Source organism: Haliotis cracherodii, unplaced genomic scaffold (assembly GCF_022045235.1).
Source record: "Haliotis cracherodii isolate W230 unplaced genomic scaffold, xgHalCrac1.p SCAF_21, whole genome shotgun sequence".
Lineage (NCBI taxonomy): Eukaryota > Metazoa > Mollusca > Gastropoda > Lepetellida > Haliotidae > Haliotis > Haliotis cracherodii.
In genome coordinates, this window is record NW_027266277.1 from 7,124,936 (window position 1) to 7,148,928 (window position 23,993).

The 23,993-nt window shown below is 37.5% G+C and overlaps 1 protein-coding gene across 2 annotated transcripts in view; it reads left to right on the top strand.

Annotated features, from left to right (window-relative positions):
• Nucleotides 1-23,993, top strand: part of LOC139470803 (protein LZIC-like) — a 158,193-nt gene that overhangs the window by 108,727 nt on the left and 25,473 nt on the right. For both annotated transcript variants that reach the window (XM_071253091.1, XM_071253092.1), the window contains exon 5: nt 9,107-9,284. In XM_071253091.1, coding sequence (XP_071109192.1) covers nt 9,107-9,284 — 178 coding nt within the window. The remainder of the gene's footprint in view (nt 1-9,106; nt 9,285-23,993) is intronic.

The following is a 23,993-nucleotide window of genomic DNA, read 5'->3' on the forward strand; positions in this document are numbered from 1 at the left end:
TTTTTTATATTGTAATGTTGAGAAAGATTCCGTACTACCGCTATTATATTTTTCATCTTTCACTGGAATAGATCTGAGCAGAGTTGAAGGACTTTCTAGTTGAATATTATCCGTCATACTGATCTGATCAAGATGGATGCACAACTCTTTAAAGGGAACTAAATCGGGCAATTTAACTCCATGCACTGTCTTGTTGGGTGGTATTACTCCTCCGCGTGCAAATCCAAGTGTATCTAATACGGTATAGTCAAGAATTACAAGCCCTTCTCCAGAGTTAAAAATCAGCATCCCATTCGACTCATTTTGTGTGAGACTAACTCCCAAAGGCTTAAAAAATTCATCATTGAGTGAGCATATGCTGTAATACCCATCAGGTATAAGGTGTTTTTTACTATTTATTACTGTCTGAGTATTACCTCTTGCAGCACTTATATTAGTCCACTGTGGGTAATACGTTACATCACAGATAGCGACTTCAAGTTGTACATCCGAGTTATCGATAGTATGAAGCAGTTCAATAGACTGACCATTTGTTATTCCCGGGAGTGTACGAGTAAAGATTGGCGTATGAAAGGAATTAATCATGGTCTAGGTGTTCCGTACAGCGGACAAAAAACTGTTAAAGAAGAAAACTGTAGTTATTAGTTAAAAAAACTGATCAACCATTCGATCCATTTAAGTTGTTACAGAAAAACAATCTTTTTGTAAGATTACATAATCTTAATCATGGCTGGGAACTTTCGAGTAACGATTGGAGAGGCTCTCTTATGAGTTTTAAGGGTGGTTTTGTTACAAAATTTGTACAACTGAACGATACCGCAAACGCTTGGAATGAATTTCTTAATGTTAAAACGGAAAATAATTTTACTAACCCAGGAGTTGTAAGACTTAATGAATCAATAAACACAATTTGCACAATCGCAAACATGAACGTCCATTATTGGTTCTGGGACGACGCTCGATGCACAAAAACAGTTTGTTGCAAACGTAGAGGATGCTATTAATTCACCAGTTGACATACCATCTTCTATAAAGCGTTCTCACGATGTATAACAGTACACTCAATCCAAAGTAGACTACGTTTATGCGCCGGGACTATACATGTCTCCGAGTAATATGGAACTTAAGATCGGTCAAGTGATAATAATAAAATTGTTATTGCTACCGATCAACAAAAAACAGATATAAATACAGATATTAATGCTGAATTAATAACGCAAATAAACACAGGCGAAACGGGAATAGTCAAGCCATCTACTAACGCACAACCACAAGTGCCACCGCATATTGCAGCTAAAAATCAACAACATATCGATGAAAAAACAGCGCTTGTAGTGGGTGGAATTGTGGCTGGTTTTCTCAGGATTTGGATAAATAGTCTTTATCATATAATGGGTAGGTTTCTCGGCAGGATAAAGCCAACGGATAAAAATGATATCCGTTGGGGTCATATGCGGATAGAGATGCAAATACCAAAGGTCAAGTAGGACTACTTTCACTGTTTATAAACAAACATGGCGTCGCCCTCGTCATTCGGCGATCGAGTCAGAATTAACCATCGTGAATCTGGATAAACTACAGGGATAATTGCTATCATTATCAAACGAACAGTCTAATATACTGAAAATCAGTGTCTAACCGTGACATAGCTAAGGCATTTTATAAGTTTTGGCAACTTTGGAGATATAAATTTTGAAACAATTTGGCGAGGGCGAGGGCCAAGGCTCGCTAAATACAATGTTTATTCCTAATGCAGGATATTTACCATCCCCAAACACACTCGCGTGATAACCTCTATTTAGCGGATACATACAACAGCCCTGCAATTGCTACGATCAGTGCCCACAAGTTTTGACTAAGCCAAGTGGTGGGCTTAGCTAATAAATTCAAGAGCCAGGAAACTATACTCCCTATTATACCAGGAAGTTCAGACGCGGCTTTCCCAGCGAGCTTTCCCAGTGCTGAACCTAATGCTTTTAAATGCTTTTTTATCCACTCTTTTATACCACCCCTATAAATAGGGGGTGTGGGTGGTCCGCTCCAAAATCATCATCTGCCTGTGTCTGTGCTTCCCAACGTCCCGAGCTGGATAACTACCACTACCCCGGCTACAATAGCAATTATCCCTGTAGTTTATCCAGATTCCCGATGGTTAATTCTGACTCGATCGCTGAAAGATGAGGGCGACGCCATGTTTGCTTATAAACAGTGACACTAGTCCCCACTTGACCTATGATATTTGCATTTCTATCCGCATATGACCCCAACGGATATCTGCCGAGAAACCTACCCATTATATGATAAAAACATGTACATACTATGATATATTTACCTTACTTTAAACGTTGTAATTGGATGCATGCAATGAGTACAGATACATGGTTTAAACATATTTTTATTTCAACTGAAATTTGGGATCGGTAAACAAGACAGAGCTTCTTTGAATACCTCTCCCTTCATAGAAACCAGGTATAGTTAAGGTGTATACATACATAATATTTACATAAGAAATACCTTTGTGGTCAGTTATCAAACGTAGCCAGCAGTGTCTGGTTTTGATCATCATAATGATGGGGTTATACGCAAGTAATATTAACTACAGCATAATGTACACAAGATACATATATATTATATGTGAGGGTTAGGTATATATAATTATTTAATATTTTTATGTTTAAATATACCAGAACACACAAAGTATGGACACACCGGAGAATTTCTTGATTTGCTTCAGATGATAGGGCTTCACATCCATAAAGTACTGTATTAATATCATATCCTTTTATATAATATGATGAATTGCTTCTAATTTGATCATAATTGCAACAAACAAAAAAGTAGTGTAGAGGGTCTTCATAATGGTGACCACAGGATACATGAGGGCGGATATAGTTACAGTGGGATGTATGGTGAGAGGGGTGTGTATGTATGTAAGCATGAGTACGAGGGATACATGAGGGCGGATATAGTTACAGTGGGATGTATGATGAGAGGGGTGTGTATGTATGTAAGCATGAGTACGAGGGATACATGAGGGCGGATATAGTTACAGTGGGATGTATGGTGAGAGGGATGTGTATGTATGTAAGCATGAGTACGAGGGATACATGAGGGCGGATATAGTTACAGTGGGGTGTATGGTGAGAGGGGTGTGTATGTATGTAAGCATGAGTACGAGGGATACATGAGGGCGGATATAGTTACAGTGGGATGTATGATGAGAGGGGTGTGTATGTATGTAAGCATGAGTACGAGGGATACATGAGGGCGGATATAGTTACAGTGGGATGTATGGTGAGAGGGATGTGTATGTATGTAAGCATGAGTACGAGGGATACATGAGGGCGGATATAGTTACAGTGGGGTGTATGGTGAGAGGGGTGTGTATGTATGTAAGCATGAGTACGAGGGATACATGAGGGCGGATATAGTTACAGTGGGATGTATGGTGAGAGGGATGTGTATGTATGTAAGCATGAGTACGAGGGATACATGAGGGCGGATATAGTTATAGTGGGGTGTATGGTGAGAGGGGTGTGTATGTATGTAAGCATGAGTACGAGGGATACATGAGGGCGGATATAGTTATAGTGGGGTGTATGGTGAGAGGGGTGTGTATGTATGTAAGCATGAGTACGAGGGATACATGAAGGCGGATATAGTTATAGTGGGATGTATGGTGAGAAGAGTGTGTATGTATGTAAGCATGAGCGCGAGGGATACATGAGGGCAGATATAGTCATAGTGGGATGTATGGTGAGAGGAGTGTGTATGTATGTAAGCATGAGTACGAGGGATACATGAGGGCGGATATAGTTACAGTGGGATGTATGGTGAGAGGGATGTGTATGTATGTAAGCATGAGTACGAGGGATACATGAGGGCGGATATAGTTACAGTGGGATGTATGGTGAGAGGGGTGTGTATGTATGTAAGCATGAGTACGAGGGATACATGAGGGCAGATATAGTCATAGTGGGATGTATGGTGAGAGGGGTGTGTATGTATGTAAGCATGAGTACGAGGGATACATGAGGGCAGATATAGTCATAGTGGGATGTATGGTGAGAGGGATGTGTATGTATGTAAGCATACGCATGAATACATTGGGGCTGACGTAGATATAGTGTGATGAATGTAGGGGGAATGTGAGTAGGGTGGGAGGAGGGTGTATGTATGAAAGCACTGATACATTGGGGCTGAGGTAGATATAGTGTGATGAATGTAGGGGGAATGTGGGTGGGGTGGGAGGAGGGTGTATGTATAAAAGCACTGATACATTGGGGCTGACGTAGATATAGTGTGATGAATGTAGGGGGAATGTGGGTGGGGTGGGAGGAGGGTGTATGTATAAAAGCACTGATACATTGGGGCTGAGGTAGATATAGTGTGATGAATGTAGGGGGAATGTGGGTGGGGTGGGAGGAGGGTGTATGTATAAAAGCACTGATACATTGGGGCTGAGGTAGATATAGTGTGATGAATGTAGGGGTATGGTGGAGAATGATGTATGTGTGTGCATGGAGATACGAGGATTGGCGAAGATATCGTGTGATGGTTGTGTAAGTATTCAAAGTGGATGCATGTATGCTGGTATGAGTATGGAAACATTTGACACAGTGTCATGATATTGCTGAATGGTTGTCCGGCCATCCTTAGCAGGCGTAGTGTGGTCTGCAGGGATGTTTTCAGGCACCCTATTGTTTTTCTTCTTAGGTGACAGCCCCTATAATCCTCTATTGTTTTACCAATCAATACGCATGCATCATTGGTTATCTTTTTACTAGAACACTTTTCGCAATAGCGTGATTTGGTTTTCTTTTGACATTGTTTCTGGTAAATATTCCTTGGATAGAGAAGATATGGGCAATATTGGTTTGTAAATAATTCACTTCATTAATTTGAGCTGGAACATATGTTCAGGAAACTAAGAGAAGTTCTGATAACTCGTGAGTGTGTTATCGGATGGGTCCAATTGGCTTGTTATATCGTATCAACACCATAAGGCGACAATTTCCTTATTTCTTGGTTTACGGATTTCAAACTCATTTCAAAAGTGAGGCAGGCCAATTTATAAAAAAAAGAAAAAAAAGCCTCTCATATTTTTTTTACTTGAATTTTGTCCTAAAAAGTTAGGTAGGTATGAAAAAAAATATCCTGGTGTAACAAAAGTAAAATAACTCAATTTTTCAAGAACATTTTATTACATCCCTGGCACTCAGCTTGTGCACAAATGGCAACATAACAATATTCATGTCATGGGTGGAAATGCATGAAAGATGCTGCTATTTTGGCAGCATGGGCAACGTTTAACTCTTTCAACACCAGCCAACCAGAAGATTACTGCTGTGACACCAAGTTCCCAGAGACTCTTGTGTGATAGATGAAACCAACATTTATCAAGGAAATTATCTGCTGAAATTAACAACTAAATAAAGTTTGTTTTAAATAAAAATAATGTAAGCTAAAACATTCATAACGTCCAGATTAAGGACCAATGAAGCGAAAATATAACGATTTTTTTAGCAAATATAAGAATTCATAAAATCCACTTACCCATTTCTTTTTTATTTTCATTTGTTTACGTTGTTGGAATGTTATTTTAAAAAGAATTACAAATAATATCTGTCATCACCCATTTCCCGATGATAGTGGCTGTCCGCTCACTAACATGAGGAAATACTTCCGTTTTCAAAGCTTCGTATGAATAACACATACGTCGAAGGCTGCCATGTCAGTATACATTAAAAAAAACTTATATTGTTTCACTGACAAAATCTGCTACAAGGTTTGTGATTGGTCCAATTTAAGCACATGACCTAAGGCAGCCAATCAAATTACAGCAAAGGTAATTTTCAGACTTTGGCGAAAGGTTTGGGTTAAATCATGTTATTCTGAACGTTTAAGCATGAAATCGCAATCTATATTAAAAATATGGAACTTTATGGATGCATAGAGCTAAGTTACGAGCTGTGACAAAGATTTCTTATGCATATATTTTGGCATCAAGACATCGTGTCCGAGCCGAGAAATCGAGGCGACGAAAGGCGAGATGTCATTTGACCGACGATTACATGCGACCACACAAAAAGTTGGAAATAATAACTAAGATGTCAGTTTGGCAACTTTTATAGATATATTTTTGATGATTTTATTACTTTGTAAATAAAGAAGTTTCAGCACGTGGAACGTCTTTATTTTGCTGTTTGACATGTTCGATGAGGACCCGTTGTCGAAGTGTGTCCGAGAATTTTATTTTCAATAACATTGCGGGGAAATAGTGTCTAGTGAATACATTTTTGATCTATAGATAAAGAAATGATAATATCAAATGGAATATGTATTTCAGATATCGTGAAATGTGATAGATTTAATAAGTGAATGATATGACAAGTAGGTTAATATAATTATAAACTATTTTGAGGTGACTTGGACGGTCTACCGTGCGGTGTGACTTGTGGCTTTGAATGGCCAACAGTGTTGAAATAGATAAACTGGTCACTACTGCACCACAAGCTTTGATGGTATTAGAGAAAGAAATATCAGAGTGACTTCCCTTTGCTTTACTCTCGACGAGGAAATGAAATCTTTTTTTTGTTCGAACTTTTTGTCGAAAAGATCAGTGGTAATAAAAAAAGGGTAATTTTCATTTTTATTTTTTTTAATATTTGGACTTTGAAAGAGCAGCGCATGCGTAAACCAAGAAATAAAAAAATTGTCGCCTAAGCAACTATAAATGTTGCTACCTACCATCCCAGATAATATTCCCCCAGACCCCTTTTCAAGGATATTCTTTTAAATACATACTTGTGTTTCTAAAGAAAGAAGTCTGTGTATTGCTTTTATAATATGTTGCTTTGTAAGGCAAAGCCTGAACGTTTGCCATGGACACGCTTTACAAAATAAACCCTGTTAGACCAGTTCAGAAATTGATTTATGAAATGGGTCGATGCCTATGTGTACCAAATGTTTAACTATCTGTTTTAGAACATTGAAATGTATTTAACACTGACAACAGGTATACTAAGTGGATAGTTAGAATGGGACACTGATCATCAGAACAAATCACTGAAATCAGTGAGTGCGTGAGTTGGGTTTAGCACCACTGTTAACTGTATTCCAGTTATGTCACAGCGTGTCAGCTAAATGTAGGAGGAAAGCCCGAAGTGATGCAGGTCTCAGACCTTTACCACTTCGGTGAAACCCATGAGCACGGGTATGGTGCTGACAAACCTAAACACATAATTGGGGCGAACCAGGTTTCAAACCAACAATCACACAACTATACACAGGGAATCGTGGCGCCTCAGAAGACTAGGCCTCCTGTGCCCCCCACTGAAATCAAATCGAGGCACCATGTTATAAATCCCGAAGACACTCAGCAGTTCATTGAAGGTTTACATGTACTCATCAATTCTAAGAAATATGTCTTATTGATTTAAATTTCTCAATCAAATCTAGTCATAATCAGTCTGATAAATCTATGTAAATAATATACTGGTATGATTCATAAACACATGCTTATGATATAGTCAGAATGGAATGGAAAAGAGGATAATTATGAAAAGGGTTCTGTTGATTTTATTTCTATCTCAAAAAGCGTATTTTTTTTACAATGTGCGTAATCGTTCACACGTCAAGAACCAGTCACTGTGTAACAAAAATACCTATTGACTTAATATTTGTGAAGGACTTTGTTTATCATAGGAAATATTTCATAACAAAACAATTTTGTCCAGACTATTTCACATCATATTCAGAATGAAACTTATTACCAAACATTATGGGATACTAGACATGCACTAAACATTAGTTGGTTATGAGGTTTCCTGAAGATCATTTTGGCCGACACATGATTGTGTTTGATTCTGTTCTATCCAATTTGTTGCTGTGAAAATCACCTCAGCTAATGTATGTACAAGTATCTGTGATTGAGGTCATGACCACAAGATCACCTTACATTTGCAGTCTTAATAAAATATAGATATCAGTATTTGTAAAAAAAAAAGAAGCTTTACACTATGATCTTAAATAAAGCAGAAGAGCATGCCATGGAAACTCAAGAATCCTGAATCAGTCAAGGAAAAAGTAATTCAATATATTGTACCGCAAATTTAACTGTAAGGTTATGGGACACTATAGCTTTAGCAGGTAGAAATTGTACATCTATATTCTAGTTCAAGTCATACAATACAGAAAGAGCAATGTGTTGCACCTTCATATTTTTCCTATGGTGTCAGAAAGTTAAAGATTTATCATACTCGATTAAGGTACATGGAAAGCCACTTAAATTATGATTCATACAGAACACAGATAAAATGTGATCCAATATGTCAATGTTGTAATCCATGTGAAAACTAATTTTATGATTTGTTAGTGTTCATTGTATATTCACCAAAGAAAATTTATGTTAATAATTTGGGCATTTTACAGAATGCCACGAACAAAAATGTTGAATTAGATTCAGGACTGATGTTAAACTGAAATGAAGGTTAGTGTTTATAAATCATGCAAAGAGATTTGGGTAACTCATGAATGTAAATACTAGTCCTTCTTTTGTACATTCCTTTTGTACCTACACACTTATTTTATTTTCTGTTTTCCTTGTATAGGATTTACTGTACAAGCTTTTGTAAATACCATTGAGCGGGAGTCAAGGTGGATAACGTGTTCCCAATCCATTTCAAATTTTGATAAAATATGTTTGAAGCAAAACAAAACAACTGTTTTGATAGCACCGTGACATCACTGTTGTAAGTTGTAACCTTCATCTTTTTCTCAGTTTTTATATAGACACTACTGAATCTGTTTGTTTTGGATGATGCCTCTTCAAATTACATCTGTGATAAAAAATAAAATATTACCCTCACTTCAATTTTATATCAAGTTGAAGTCCCAAGTGAAATAGATTTCAGTTTTCCCTTGGTAAACCTCAGGTAAAATGAAAATTATTTCATGCGGGACATAAACTTGATATCAGTTTGGAGCTTGTGTAATATCTTACAATTGTACAGGTTTCTGCATGGAAAGTTTTGCGCTTTCATGAATAAATTGTGATGGAGACACCATTTTAGGTTATCTTATGTTTTGTTTCTCCTTTCTGCAGATTAACAGAGATGCAAAAATTGGTAAGATCAGCAAGGAAATGGAAACACTACAGTCTGTGGAAATAATGACAGCTCTGAAGAAACTTGGAGAGACTCTAACATCTGAGGAGGAATCGTTTCTACAGACAAATTCTAGTTCAAACTTGAAGGAATTTGAGCAAGTCTCCAGTAATTTAGGTACTGTTTGTACAATATCTATGGATATTTTCAGACTCCACCAATTCACTTTCACATAAAAAAAAAAGAATTACTGTATAAAAATCTCGGTTTATTCTCTTTTCCGCAATTCTGATTGGCTGACGTGGAATCAAAGTTTATTATTTGATAACTGCAGAGAACACTTGTGATCTGGAACTATTTTCTGAGATGGGATTTCCTGTGACCACGACTCAGTGTGCCAGTTTGTAACATTAGAAAAAAAAAAACAGTTTCAGGAACTTTCATTTATCAGACTACCTAAACAATACAAGGGCCTGTTATAATCTGTCAGTAAATCAATTAAAGCTACTGTTCCAAAGAGAATATTTTCTTGAGGGAAGAGCTTCTAGTGCAATACAATACATGTTTTCTTTGCAATATTGATATCCTCATTTATTGCTTGGTCTAATGCCAATGAACTTGATTGATTGTACATGGAAATCTAAAAAGATGTAAAAGAGTGATGTATAATATCTAATTTTTAAACTTATCTTATCTCACTCTATGCATTTTATTCTTCTTCTTCCGATCCCTTTTGTGGCAACGTCCTTGAACAAAGTTTCCAACTTCAAAGGTTCTATTCACCCAAATACCCTGCATCACCATGGCAACCATCCTAGCAATCAGGTCATGCATCCATATCTCATCTGTGCAGCATGCTGACCTTGATCTGGCCACTTCACCTCTGTCTCATCATGCTCTTTCCCTTCGCCTCCCTGTATAGACGAGCTATCTTTTTAGAGAGAATATTTAGGCCTTTCTTTTTTTCAAAATTACCGGAGTTTGGTGCATTTCTCATGCCTTAGATAAGGGCAACGATCAAGCGAAATGGCCAGCTTGCAAGAAGGTTCGCCACATATTTTCGTCAACGGATCTTCACAAATTATGCTGTGACTATTGGGGCATCTGTCAGCCAGGTTTACAGTGTTCTGAATGCACTATCTTGTCCCATGAGGCATTCACTGACATCTCTTAAGAAATGCCAGAAGAGAGGCATTGATCACTGATCAAAATTATGTGACAAAGACTATCAGTCGTCCATCTGTTAAAACTGGAAAAGCAACCAACACCAGCCACGATCACCTCCCTCTCGGTGGAAGAAGGTACAGTATCGGATAGTTTTTTGCACAACAAAGTAACTGCCGTTTCTTCACAATCTATCAGAAATCCCAGTCAACACGTATGGTGCTGGCAGTTAATTTAAACCAGTCTCCCGAGATATGTACATAAAAGAGTTTATGACTTGGACACAGTTAAGATCCCCACCATATAACCATATGTACAATTGGTGAGTATAATGAGAGGAATGCATATATGCTACCAGGACTGGCCCTTCTGTTCATCTGTCCGGCCTTGACCATAACATGCAAACCGATATTATCCCCACCCTATAATAAACAGATACATTGTATACATTTGTCTATTATGAAGAAAATAATGCATTTATGCCAATAGGATTCACCCTAGGGTCCAGCCTTGCCTCTGGAAACTTAGATCCTGGATCATAACATGCAAACGGTTCAGATCTTTATGCTACATTTGTACCTAGAGAAATACACACTCATGCTCTCAGATTTGCCATTCATTAATTTTAAATGCTGACAAAGTCAAAATTACGAAATATTTGCAGTATTATATACATGTACCATGCAAATATATATTTTGTCATGATTGCGTAAATATCCAGGTGAGCGATACAGGCCCTATTGGCCTCTTGTGTTTGGCAAATGCTGTCAACAACTTACAAAGGAAGTTAAATTTCTTGCATAATTACTGTTGTAAATGGGAATTGTCAATGAATCTATCGAAAACAATAACCATTGTTTTTAAGATTGGGGAGGTATGAAAAATGGTATTATGATTTGAAATGCGGTTAAAGTAGTCACTGGATACAGTTATCTTGGCTTGTATTTTAGCAATAGATTACTGAAAGCCTTAAGTAATATTGCAATTCAGGCAAGAAAGGTGTTTATGGTCCTTTTATGTAGTATAATTCCTTGAAACCATACTCGCCTCACTTTAACATCAAATTATTTGATGCAAAGATAACACCAATACTTTTATGCGGGGCTGAAATTTTGGGTTTCAGTGACATAGAACCATTAGAAAAAGTTCAACTTCAAGTAATGGAGTGTTGCGGTAATATGTTGTGGTTGTACCATGAACAAAGCAGCCTAAATTGCATGGGTAACGAAACTTAAAACTTGGAACTTTCAAACATGTGTTAATAAAACCACATATTTTAAATATGTTACGTCAGCAGTTAAATGACAAATTTTTTTTTTAGATTTGGCATAGCGATCTATCTGAAAGCCCCCAAAATGGCTTATTGTGCACAGTTTAAAACATGCATTTCAATGTGAGAACTATTTGAGTTGTGTCACTGTAAATAAATCCAGGACCACAATGAGTCTTTTTCGGCTCAGTTCTCACAATTTAGAAATTGAACGTGGATGACATTTCAATATTCCTTGTGAATTTAGAAAATGTAAAGTTTGTAACTTAAGCCAAATCAAAAACGAATATCACTTTTTGTTAATTTGTCCAGCTTGTAGCCATCTAAGGCAAAGTTACATACATCTTTCCAAATATTCTGAATTTTAATACACTACTGTCATTGCAAGGACCTATTATCAATATAAATACAGCAAAGTACAAAGTTTTACACCAATGTTGTAAGAACACAAATACTCAAACTTTGATGATATGCAATTATGTTGAAGCTGCTTTTTCAACAACAAAAAGGCAAAGAAATGTGTTGTATTTTATACTGTTTGTACTTAAATTGTATTTCGTTTTTTACAAAAAGGCCCATGGCCTACAGGTACTAAATAAAATGAAGACCAATTATTCGTAATAGAATATATTCTTCCTTCAACTTTTCTCAGGAACAACATATAGTAAAGCCATGGTACTTGTATGAGTGCTCTGCACCTTTCAAGTTCCAACAACCTCTCAACAATGACAACCTGGTCATTATTTACAGATTTTCTTTATGGGTCATTATTGACATGTCATTTAGCCGATTTTGTTAAATCTTGGTTCAAAGATGTACCTAGGGGCACTACACAATAGGACTTTAATTACGTTACTACCTTGCTTCCATGGCGAAAGCAGCTTCTGCAGAGCTGATTTATCAATATTCAGAGATTTCGTATTTCAGGACTCAAATGAATTGGTTTTCTTAACATAATGGCAGTGTAACCCAGGCAACTGATTTTTCGAAATTTAGTTGTTTGATTTCGTTAAAAGATATTTTGATATATTTTGCGCACAATGTATATTTTATTAGAAATAGAAACGGGCTCCGTCTGTCTGTCCAGCCGAACGTCCATCCGTATGTCAGTCCGTCCGTACATCCGTCCGTCCGTCACATTTCGTTTCTGGAGCATAACTCATAAACCTTTCAATAATTTTTCATCAAACTTTACAGGTCTGTCAGGTACATGCTGAACTGGTGCCTTTTGCTATTGAGAAATTTTAGAAATTTTTATTTTTTACGTTTCCATGGCAACAAGATTGACTTAGGTTCTGTGAGGGTAGTGTTCGGTTCCGGAGCATACCTCATAAACCGTTCAATATTTTTTCATCAAACTTTGCAGGTCTGTCAGGTACATGCTGAAATGGTGCCTTTTGCTATTGAGAAATTTTAGAAATTTTTATTTTTTACGTTTCCATGGCAACAAGATGGACTCATCTTTCTTTTACAATTTCCATTACAAGTTCCACCTCGGTTAAAAAAGGTTAGAGTTTGTTAAGATTTAATTATGTCATAAATTCTGCAACAGGGGCGGGGGATATAGCCACATTAGTGGCAAACTCTTGTTACTATAGCAACAGAATGGAGTCATCTGATTGGTCGAAAGTTAGATAGTTAACCCTATTTAAGACTATTTTCCCATACTAATAAGTGTTCTTTATGAAACTAGATGTGGATGATCAGCACAACATCCAGTAATATAACCTCATTCAGAAATCCAAGATGGTCTCATAGTCCCCATTTTGTAATTAACATGGCCTCAAACAATGAGTAAATATATATTCATGAAGTCCTTTTGAAAACCCTTGTGAATATCATTTCACTAGATTATTAGTTCATTGTATTCCTGCAATGAAGTTAGGGGTATAATGGAATCAGCGCGAGTAGTATAGATGATGGGGGTTCTGGCTCACTTCCACTAGAGTCAGATTCATATACAGTGGTCCCTCGCTACAACGCTACCAATGGGGTCCAAATAATTGGGGGGCGTTATAGACGATGAGCCGTTTAACCGAGGCCGAGACGGGGGAGTGCCCTCGGCCAATCTCACTATCTTCGCCTTGTCTTGCACATTGCAATGATAAAAGTTGTTTACCGTTCATAGTGTAAAAATATATATCCATTATGTTTTGGCCGTTTGTTATTATTTACAAGCCTTAACTGTCACATTCAATGTGAATGTAGTCTACTTACATGAAAATATCGATCGATAATGGTAGTAACAGACGCTATGAGTGAAGAGCCAAACACAATTCATTACACAAGTAGAGAGTCATTCAGTGGCATTGATTGGTCATGTTGCTTAAAATACGGAAAACGAGAGTTTTGACCAGCACTACGCGCATTCATACACATTCATGCAAATATAGATACACATTCAAGCCAGATTAATTGGTTTGATACGGTTACTTGATCCGAATCAAAAGGAATGACCGCAGTGTTGTGACAGCAACTACATGTGAGTTGACAGTGTCGCCTCAAATTGGATTGCCCACTAAAAAAGAAAATAAACTTCGCTTGTGGTTCTCTTTTATTGCATGCATGTGCTTCTAAGATCAAAGGATGTATAGTGTGAAAAGTTAACTAGTAGAACAATCGTATTTCCGGGACTTGCCGCGGATGTTTTCAAACAGATCTTTAGAACACCATTCAGCGATAAATGGTTGATTATGCAATGAGAAGCCAAATGAACAACGAACAACAATACAATCACGGCTGTGTTAAACTCTCAGTATTAAAAGTGTACATAAATATTGGGAGCCATGCGATACTGCACGTAGTAACCGAGGTAGCGCTTTATCGAAGAGCCCAATAGCGAGGGATCACTGTACCTATACCACGACTACAGATGGAATTTTTTTATGTCAAAATGATGATGCGATTCAACGATCATCATGATTCGTATGAAAAGAATCATCAATATTAATTAATAATGAATAAAATTTACTATAGCCCACGAGGATATTGGAAAGGTATATGAGCAATACAAAAATTAGCCACTGCGGCTAAAGTATCTCAAGATGTGGCCAAGGATTGGTTGAAGAAACAAGCCATATGGCAAATATACTTAACAGCACCGCGTTATATACTGAGGAAGAAGTTTGATATTTTTACAACGAATGAAGTTCATCAGGCTGACCTCTTGGTTCTCCCCCATGATAAGGTAAGACACAAAACATATAAATATGCTTTAACTGTAGTGGATGTGGCTTGTCGATACAAAGAGGCTGAGCCATTAACCTCGAAAGATTCAACAGAAGTACAGTCCGTTTGACTCCAAATGAGAAGGATGATGCTGGACTTCTATAGGGAACATTGCAGTGACAGGCTCTGATATTCAGACTCACTTTTCTGACTGAAAACATAAGCCCTGAAGACAAGAATGTATACAACAGGGTGAAAGGTGCCTTGACATATGAGGGTGGTCACTATCAAATAGGCATACATGGAAGAAAGAGGTACATGCCTTACCATCAGATAACTATCAGATGGTTTTAGTCGTCTTGAGAGTACAGAGAAGAAATTAGAAAAGTATGCGACTATAGCTGTTGCATATGATACTGTCATTTCACAGTATCACACAAAAGGATATATCAGGAAAGTACCTCCTGAAGAAAAGACAAATACAGGTAAGTGGTATTTGCCTCATTTTCCGGTTGTATGTTATGATCGCTCACAACAATTGTATTTGATGCCTCAGGCAAATACAAGGGTATTTCTTTGAATGAAGTTATCCATCAAGGTCCAAAACTGCAGAGGGAACTTTTTGATGTCTTGTTACGATTTAGACGCAACGTAGGTGCACTGATGAGTGATATTGCCGAGATGTACCTACAGGTCAAAATCTCTCCAGATGATCGGTCCTATCACAGGTTCTTATGGAGGTCCATGAAACGAGATGGGCAACCCACAGAGTATGAGTTTAGTCGAGTGGTATTTAGGGTGAATGCATCTCCTTTTTTAGCACAGTTTGTGAGTCAGGAGAATGCCAAGAAGCATCAGGGTGATCTCCCATTAGCAGCAGAAACTGAGCAAAAAGCAACATATATGGATGATAGCATGGTCTCAGTGAAGGATGACAATACTGCTATTGTGTTGTATAGACAGTTGGTAGATCTTTGGAGTAAAGCTGGGATGTGCCCTAGAAAGTGGCTTTCAAATTCCCACCAAGTACTCAATAAGATACCTGTTGAAGACAGATTGTCAGAAGTTCAGTTAAACAGTTGTTACTTACCTTCAGCAAAGACGCTCAGTCTCATGTGGATAGCTGAAAGAGATGTCTTTGCTTTCACTTCCAACATACCTGAAATGAATTCCACGATATCTAATAGAATCTTTCTTCGTCAAATAGCAAAGCTATTTGATCCTTTAGGATTTCTTGCACCCTTTACTGTAAGGGCAAAGATCATTTTGCAAGAAATGTGTACAGCAGGGTTAGATTGGGATGAGAAACTAGACAATAATCTGAAAAAGAAAGCATGTCAGTGGTTCATGGAACTGGAAGATCTTTCACATATCAAGGTACCAAGATGTTTGCTCTGTGCTCACGAAGTCAAAGAAACTAGACTTGTAGATGCCTCTGAGGATGTATATGGTGCTGAAGTGTATGATGTGAATACTTACCAGAATGATGAAATCTCCAGTGTTATAATTGCTGCAAAAGGACGAGTAGCACCATTGAAAGCCTTTACGATTCCATGCATGGAATTAATGGCAGCTGTTACTGGACTTATATTAGCTGTTGCAATAACAAAGGCATTGGAAGTGTCAATAGACATTGTAACATTTTGGACAGACAGTTCAAAAGCGTTGCCATGAATAAAGAACCATAGCCGAACATTCAAAGACTTTGTTGCAAACAGTCAGTGAAATTCAAGAGGTAACGAATCTATGTCAATGGCGGTATGTACCAACTGCAAAATATCCAGCAGATATGTTGACTAGAGGAATAGCTGCATCAAAGTTGATTGATAATCAAAGTTGGTGGTCAGGACCCCCTTTCTTGACTAGAAATGTAAGTGAATGGCCCCAAAGATTATCTGAAATAGAAAGTAAGTAAGATATGTAAAAAGATATGAAAGAAAACAAGATCATTATAAGGCGACACTTTTTTTATTTCTTGGTTTACGGATGCGCCGCTCTTTCAAAGTCCAAATGTTAAGAAAAGATAAAAATGAAAATTACCCTTTTTTTATTTCCGACGATATTTTCGACAAAAAGTTCAAACAAAAACAGATTTATTTTCCTCGTCAAGCGAAAAGCAAAGGGAAGTCACTCTGATATTTCTTGCTGGGATCCTTCTCGAATACCATCAAAGCTTGTCAACGCAAAGCGCAGTGGTGACCAGTTCAAAGCCACAAGTCACACCGCACGGTAGACTGTCGAAGCCCAGTCAAAATAGTTTTTAATTATATTAACCTACTTGTCATATCATTCATTTATTAAATCTATCATATTTCACATATCTGAAATACGTATTCCATTTGATTTTTTCATTTTTTTTATCTATTGAGTAAAAATATATTCACTTGACACTATTTCCCGCAATGTTATTGAAAATATAATTCTTGGACACACTTCGACAACGGGTCCTCATCGAACATGTCAAACAGCAAAATATAGACGTTTCACGCGCTGAAACGTTTTTATTTACAAAGTAATAAAATCATCAAAAATATATCTATAAAAGTTGCCAATCTGACATCTTAGTTATTATTTCCAACTTTTCGTGAGATCGCATATCGTAAATCAAATGACATCTCGGCTTTCGTCGCCTCGATTTCTCGGCTCAGACACAATGTCTTTAATGCCAAAATATATGCATAAGAAATCTTTGTCACAGCTCGTAACCTAGCTCTATGCATCCATAAAGTTCCATACTTTTAATATAGATTGCGATTTCATGCTAAAACGTTCAGAATAACATGATTTAACCCAAACCTTTCGCCAAAGTCTGAAAATTACCTTTGCTGTAATTTGATTGGCTGCCTTAGGTCACATGCTTAAATTGGACCAATCACGAACCTTGTAGCAGATTATATCGGTGAAAAAATATAAGTTTTTTTTAATGTATACTGACATGGCAGCCTTTGACGTATGTGTTATTCATACAAAGCTTTGAAAACGGAGGTATTTCCTCATGTTAGTGAGCAGACAGCCACTATCATCAGGAAATGGGTGATGACAGATTTTATTTGTTATTCTTTTAAAAATAAAATATTGACTACGTAAGCAAATGAAAATAAAAAAGAAATAGTAAAGTGGATTTTATGTAATCTTATATTTGCCAAAAGAATCGTTAAATTTGCGCTTCATTGGTCCTTTATATTGAAGTTATGAATGTTTTAGCTTACATTATTTTTATTTAAAACAAACTTTATTATGTTGTTAATGAATTATTTAAATAATGTAATACACATTACTTTGATATTTATAAACAATCAGATTAATTAGACCTTTCAAATTGTGTATGGCCAAAATGTTTCAGCAAAGATGTTTTACAAGCAGATAATTTCCTTGATAAATGTTGGCTTCATCTATCACACAAGAGTCTCTGGGAACTTGGTGTCACAGCAGTAATCTTCTGGTTGGCTGGTGTTGAAAGAGTTAAACGTTGCCCATGCTGCCATAATAGCAGCATCTTTCATGCATTTCCACCCATGACATGAATATTGTTATATTGCCATTTGTGCACAAGCTGAGTGCAAGGGATATGATAAAATGTTCTTGAAAAATTGAGTGTTTTACCTTTGTTGCTCCAGAATATTTTTTTATAGCTACCTAACTTTATAGGACAAAATTCAAATTAAAAAAATGTGAGAGGGTTTTTCTTTTTTTTAAATTGGCCTTCCTTACTTTTGAAATGATTTTGAAATCTGTAAACCACAAGATATCAAAAATAGAGTGTCGCCTTATGTGCCCTTTAAAAGATTGGAGTAGCCGCAAGCGTCCAAGGCATGAACCCATCCTGGGGGGAGGGGATCCTTTTGTCGTATTGACTTATCATGGATTCTGTCATTTTCTTCAGAAGCTGAACATTCAAAGACCCATTACCTACCTCCAGTAACTTATCAGAGTCTCTTAGATTTACAACTACTATCGGTACATCCAACATATCAGCCAACCATCCACAGTCCTTTGCATTACCTGCTCACACTGGCTTAAAAGATATTTCTTCCACTTGGAGAGTATTATGACGTCTCATGCCAGCAAATTTATGTTCCAATCTCTCAAGAGCTACAACCATAGGCTGCAGCACTGTGACCTAAGTCTTGAATGAATGACCTTCATTGCATCACCACTAATTATAACTTACTGGTGCAACTGAAGCAGCTCATATTCTGGGGTGGCAGGTGCTTTGTCTTTACAAGCAATAAATGCAACCTTCAAGGCTTCACATGATAAGGCATCTCCTGTAAAGACAGGTATAGACTCCCGCTTCAACTGTTTCCATGTGTCTTTACCAATATGACAATGTGAAAGTGTAGGTGCCCTACAATTGTAACAACCATCTGAATGCTGCCTCACAATGTGAACTGGTTCATGATGTGGTTCTACTTGCTACCTGACTGAGTACGGACTGATTTTGTGTGACAAGATGAAGCATTATTTACAGGAACAGTTGTCACTTCTAACTTCTTTGCACAATTGAACAAGTGTGATAACAATATTTGAAAGTAGCACCTGACCTACTTCTGAGATACTGTGAACAGGGATTTTTTTGCGACCGTTTTATTATTGCGAGTTTTGCGAACGAGACTCAGTCACAAAAGTTAAAAATGCAAAAATATGTATAAAAAATACATACATACTTTATTCATTGCAACACGTCATCAAATGTTGAAATCATCAACCAGAACCACAAGTTACTCAATAAGTTAAAAACACAAATGAATGCCAAGTGGTCACACAATACATCACAAATGACAGTGTAAACAGACCAATCAGTGTCACTGTTACCTCACAGTAATCCTGCCTTCTTCCAACCTCGCTTGATTGCGTCAGTGTCCTATCATGGAACTGTTCTGGGTGAACAATACCTTCCAAATGACGTGCTGGTTTTCTTGGGGAATTAGTCAGCAAAGAGCCAGAGTCACAGGAGACTAATCACAATTTTTATTTACAAGAACAATTAACAATTTACAATTTATGCTTAGATAATAACTGAGGGTGCCACAGAGAGTCGGTACACACTCTGGGCTGTGGGAGAGAGGTCTGCTTGGTAAGAGAGTCAAACCCCTTCCCTGCTAGAACTTACTTACTTACTTACTTACTTTGTAGATTTAACGTGCGCTTTCCGACTGATGCGTATTTCGCACACGGGCCCGGCCAGGCCATTTAATGTGTTTCCGAAAGGGGCGAAAGTGGTGTGTGCAACCCAAGAGGGGGCTTTAGGGGTTGCTTATATAGAATTTGGGAATTTTGAGATTTGGAATAGATGCCGATGGGGTAAAGGAGGAGAACTAAGTGAGCTGGGGATGGTGGATTTTTGTGTGTTTATGTAATTTTGATTTGGTGGATTATAGTGTTTTTAGATGCGTTTTATTAGTTCCGTTTTGATTAAGAATACGCCTAAGGCCTTGAAGTTTTCTAGTTTATTTTGTGGGTTTAGTATTGCTTCTAGAGTGAGAGCCTGGTTTAGATTGAGGGTGGTTTGTAATGCGGTTCGATGTGTTAGGTAGTGTGTGCAGTAGATGAGTGCGTGTTCTGGGGTTTCTAGTTGTTTGCAGTGTGGGCAGTTACCTGTAGTATGTTTTTTTATTTTTTTTAGGTGGTTATTTAGGTTGGTGTGTCCTGTTTGGAGTTTAGTGATTACTCTGTCGATTTTTTTTGATGGATGGTGAATTTTTGGTTTGGTTAGTGGTTTGCTGAGTACTTTTTTGATTTGGCTATTTGAGTTTAGATATAGGTTATGCCATTTTTTGGTGATTTTTTGCTTATTTACACTTTTAATTTCTGATTTTGAGATGGGTAAGTTTAAGCTTATTTCTGGGATTTTGAGGGATAGTTTAGCTGCCTTATCGGCGTTTTCATTACCGTATATTCCTACGTGGGCGGGTATCCACAAGAAAGTTATTTGTTTGCCTGCGTTAGTTAGGTCGTTGGAGCTTTTAAGTATTAGATTTATTAATTTAGGTCGGTTTTTGGTATTTTTGTTTTTGAGGGCTTGCAGTCCACTTAGGGAGTCGGTAAGTATTAGGATTTTATTGTGGTTTTTGGATTCTTGACTATGGAGGGCTGAGGCCATGCCCATTAGTTCTGCCGTGAATATTGATTGGTTGTTTGGGAGTCGGAAGGATTGTGTAGTTTTAGTTGGTTGTGTGGTATGGACTCCGAAACCTGTGTGTTTGGAGGTCGGATCTGAAGATCCGTCCGTGTAAATGTGACACCAATTTGGCCAATTTTCGTGTATGTATGCTAGTGTGGTGGTTTTAGCTATGTTTGGGTCGGTTTGTTTATTTATTTGGCTAGCTAGTGTTGTGTCTATTTTGGGTATTTTAAGTTTAGGGGTGAAGATATTTGATTGTTTGCAGTTTTGTTTAAGATTTTTAATTTGGTGTTCATTTAGGTAGTTTGTTATTCTTTGAGATATTGGGGTAAGTAAGGGGTGTTTACGAGCTAGAGCTTGGTTTTTGGGGCTGATATTTTGGTTTATTAGGTTTTGGATGAGAGGGTTTGATTGGGATGCGGCCCAGAAATTTAAGCTTAGCTGTTCCCTGCGTAGACTTAGTGGCATTTCTCCTGTTAAGGCCTGGAGTGAAGTGTAGGAGGTGCCATGTTGGGTGCGTGTAATTAGTTTGAGAGCTTGATATTGTATTGAGTCAAGTTTTTTAGATAGAGAGTTGTTTAGGGTGTTGTATATGGCGCAGCCGTAGTCTAGTTTTGATCTAATTAGTGATATGTAGAGTGAGAGGAGGGTATCTTTGGAGGCTCCCCAGTTTGAGCCAGTGAGGCATCTTAGGGTGTTTAGGTCTTTACTGCATTTAGTTGTTAGGTTTTGGATGTGAGCATCCCAGGTGAGATGTTGATCGAAGATAAGTCCTAAGAATTTGGTTTGTTTTTGAAATTTGATTGTTTGGTTGTTTAGCTGGAGAATTGGGGAGGCGGGTTTCATGTTTTTATGTTTGAATACTATTCCTGTTGTTTTTTCTGAGTTAAGGGAGAAGCCCCATTTGTCAGCCCATTGTTGTATTTTATTAAGAGATTTTTGGAGTAAATTTTGGGCCATATTAATACTTTTTGTGCGGATCCAGAGGGCTCCATCATCCGCGAATTTGGATGTGTTTACTTTAGGGGATAGGCCCTCGAAGAGATCGTTTATCATTATATTAAAGAGTGTGGGGCTGAGGATACTGCCCTGGGGAGTGCCATTTTCTAGGGGACACTGGTCCGATAGAGTATGGTCTATCCCCACTGTTATTTTACGTTCGTTTAGAAAGTCCTGAATGTAGTTTATTATTTGTCCTTTAAGTCCTATTTTTTTAAGTTTTTGTATTAGCCCGTTGTGCCAAACCATGTCGAATGCTTTGGAGAAATCCAGAAAGATGCCTGTTGTGTATTGTTTGTTGAGTTGTCCCGTCTTTATGTCCTGTTCTAGTCGGGCGAGATTATCTAAGGTTGAGCGGCCAGGAGTGAAACCGCTTTGATCTGTGTTTATGATGTTATTTTGAGTTAAGTAGTGTTGTAGTCTATTTTTGGCCATAGATTCCATTACTTTACATAGGTTTGAGGTTAGGGATATTGGTCTATAAGAATTTGCCTGGTTAGTTGGTTTATCGGGTTTAGGGATAGGGATGACTAGTGCCTGTTTCCAGGGAGTTGGTACCTGTCCGTTTTGATAGATTAGGTTATATAGTTTAAGTAGTGCCTGGAGTAGGTTGGGGGGGAGTTTTTTGATTATTTGGTAGGATGTTAGGTCTAGTCCTGGGGCAGTTCCCTTTTTCCTATTTTGGAGTACGTACTGGAGTTCTTCCATTGAGTAAGGTTGGTTTATTTCGAGGTTATCATTATTTGGTACTTTAGTAGGTTTGGCTTCTGCTTTAAGTTTTTGTTGGAATTTTTCGCTGAAGTTATTGTTGCTGCTTATGGCCGAGAAGTGGTTTGCTAGGTTATTTGCCTTTTCGGTAGGGTTGGTTGAATTGTTTATGTTGGGTGTTTTTTTGTGACGTTTTAAGCCTCTAATGGCGTGGATTTTTCGCCAGACTGTTCTGGCATCTGTGCGATTATTTACTCCTTCACAAAATAATTTCCAATCTTTGGTTTTAGCTATTTTGACTAGTTTTTGGACCTTGTGGTTTAGTTCGTGAGCTACCGTTATATGGTTTTGGTCGCGTTTGGCTCTATTGAAGGCTGTTTTACGTTTGCGTCTAGTTTGTTCTATTTCCTCGTTCCACCATGGTACCGAGGGTTTGCCTACGTTATTTGTTTTATAAGGTATTGATGCTTTGGCTGCGTTAATTATGTAGTCTGTTAGGTTTTTGCAGTAGATTTCTGGGTCCTTATTTTCTAGTTTGGTTAGGTTGGCTTGGTTGCAGATATCCTGAAATTTGTCCCAGTTAGCTTGGTTATAGTTGAATTTTGGTTCTACGTTTTCTGTTTGGGTAGGTTTGCTAGAACTTGGCTACAGTATGTATTTAATGAAAGTTTGAACAATAGAAAGGAATTTGATTGGTTGATACACGATTGGTTGTGTCCTATGCTAAATGGATGGCTAGACAGAGGGGAATACTAAATCCTGTTTATCCTGTTGGACTGGCACTAATCTTGTTGACATATATACTGGATGCTTTGAAAGAGATTAGGGTGTCACTATAGATGAGCTTGTGTGGGGGCTAATCCTTAATGCCCTATAGACGAGCTTGTATGGGGGCTAATCCTTAATGAGTCTTAATTGAAGTAATGTTATTCTAATATAGCCCGGTAGGTGATGACAGATATACTTAAATAAATATCCTTTGTCTGGGAGATGGAATCTTGATACCTTAGGCTAGCATTTATCTAAAAGCTTCAAATCAATTAAACTATGTAGACGTAACTCTAGAAGATGCGCTCCCATTACCTTAGGCTAGCAACCATCTAAAAAGCTATAACTGAAGCTACTGATATTTTATATATGCATTTTACCTAATGATAATTATTACTTGCTAAACTATAATTATATGAAATGATGAATAAATATTACACCATGATAACTCATAAAAGCACTTGATGTAGATCTAATTATTATAAGATAACTTAGTATAAATGTTAACCATGATAACTTCCCCTCCGTCTGAAAAAGTTTGGACCCCAAACGTGTAAAATAAAAATGATTAAGGCTTAGATGGACAATGTATAAAGTTAAACTGGTAGTAGTGAATAATAATTATTATAGAGTCTCTTTGGTATAATGAAACATGATGTAAATGATCTTTCTGCTGTCATCAGGG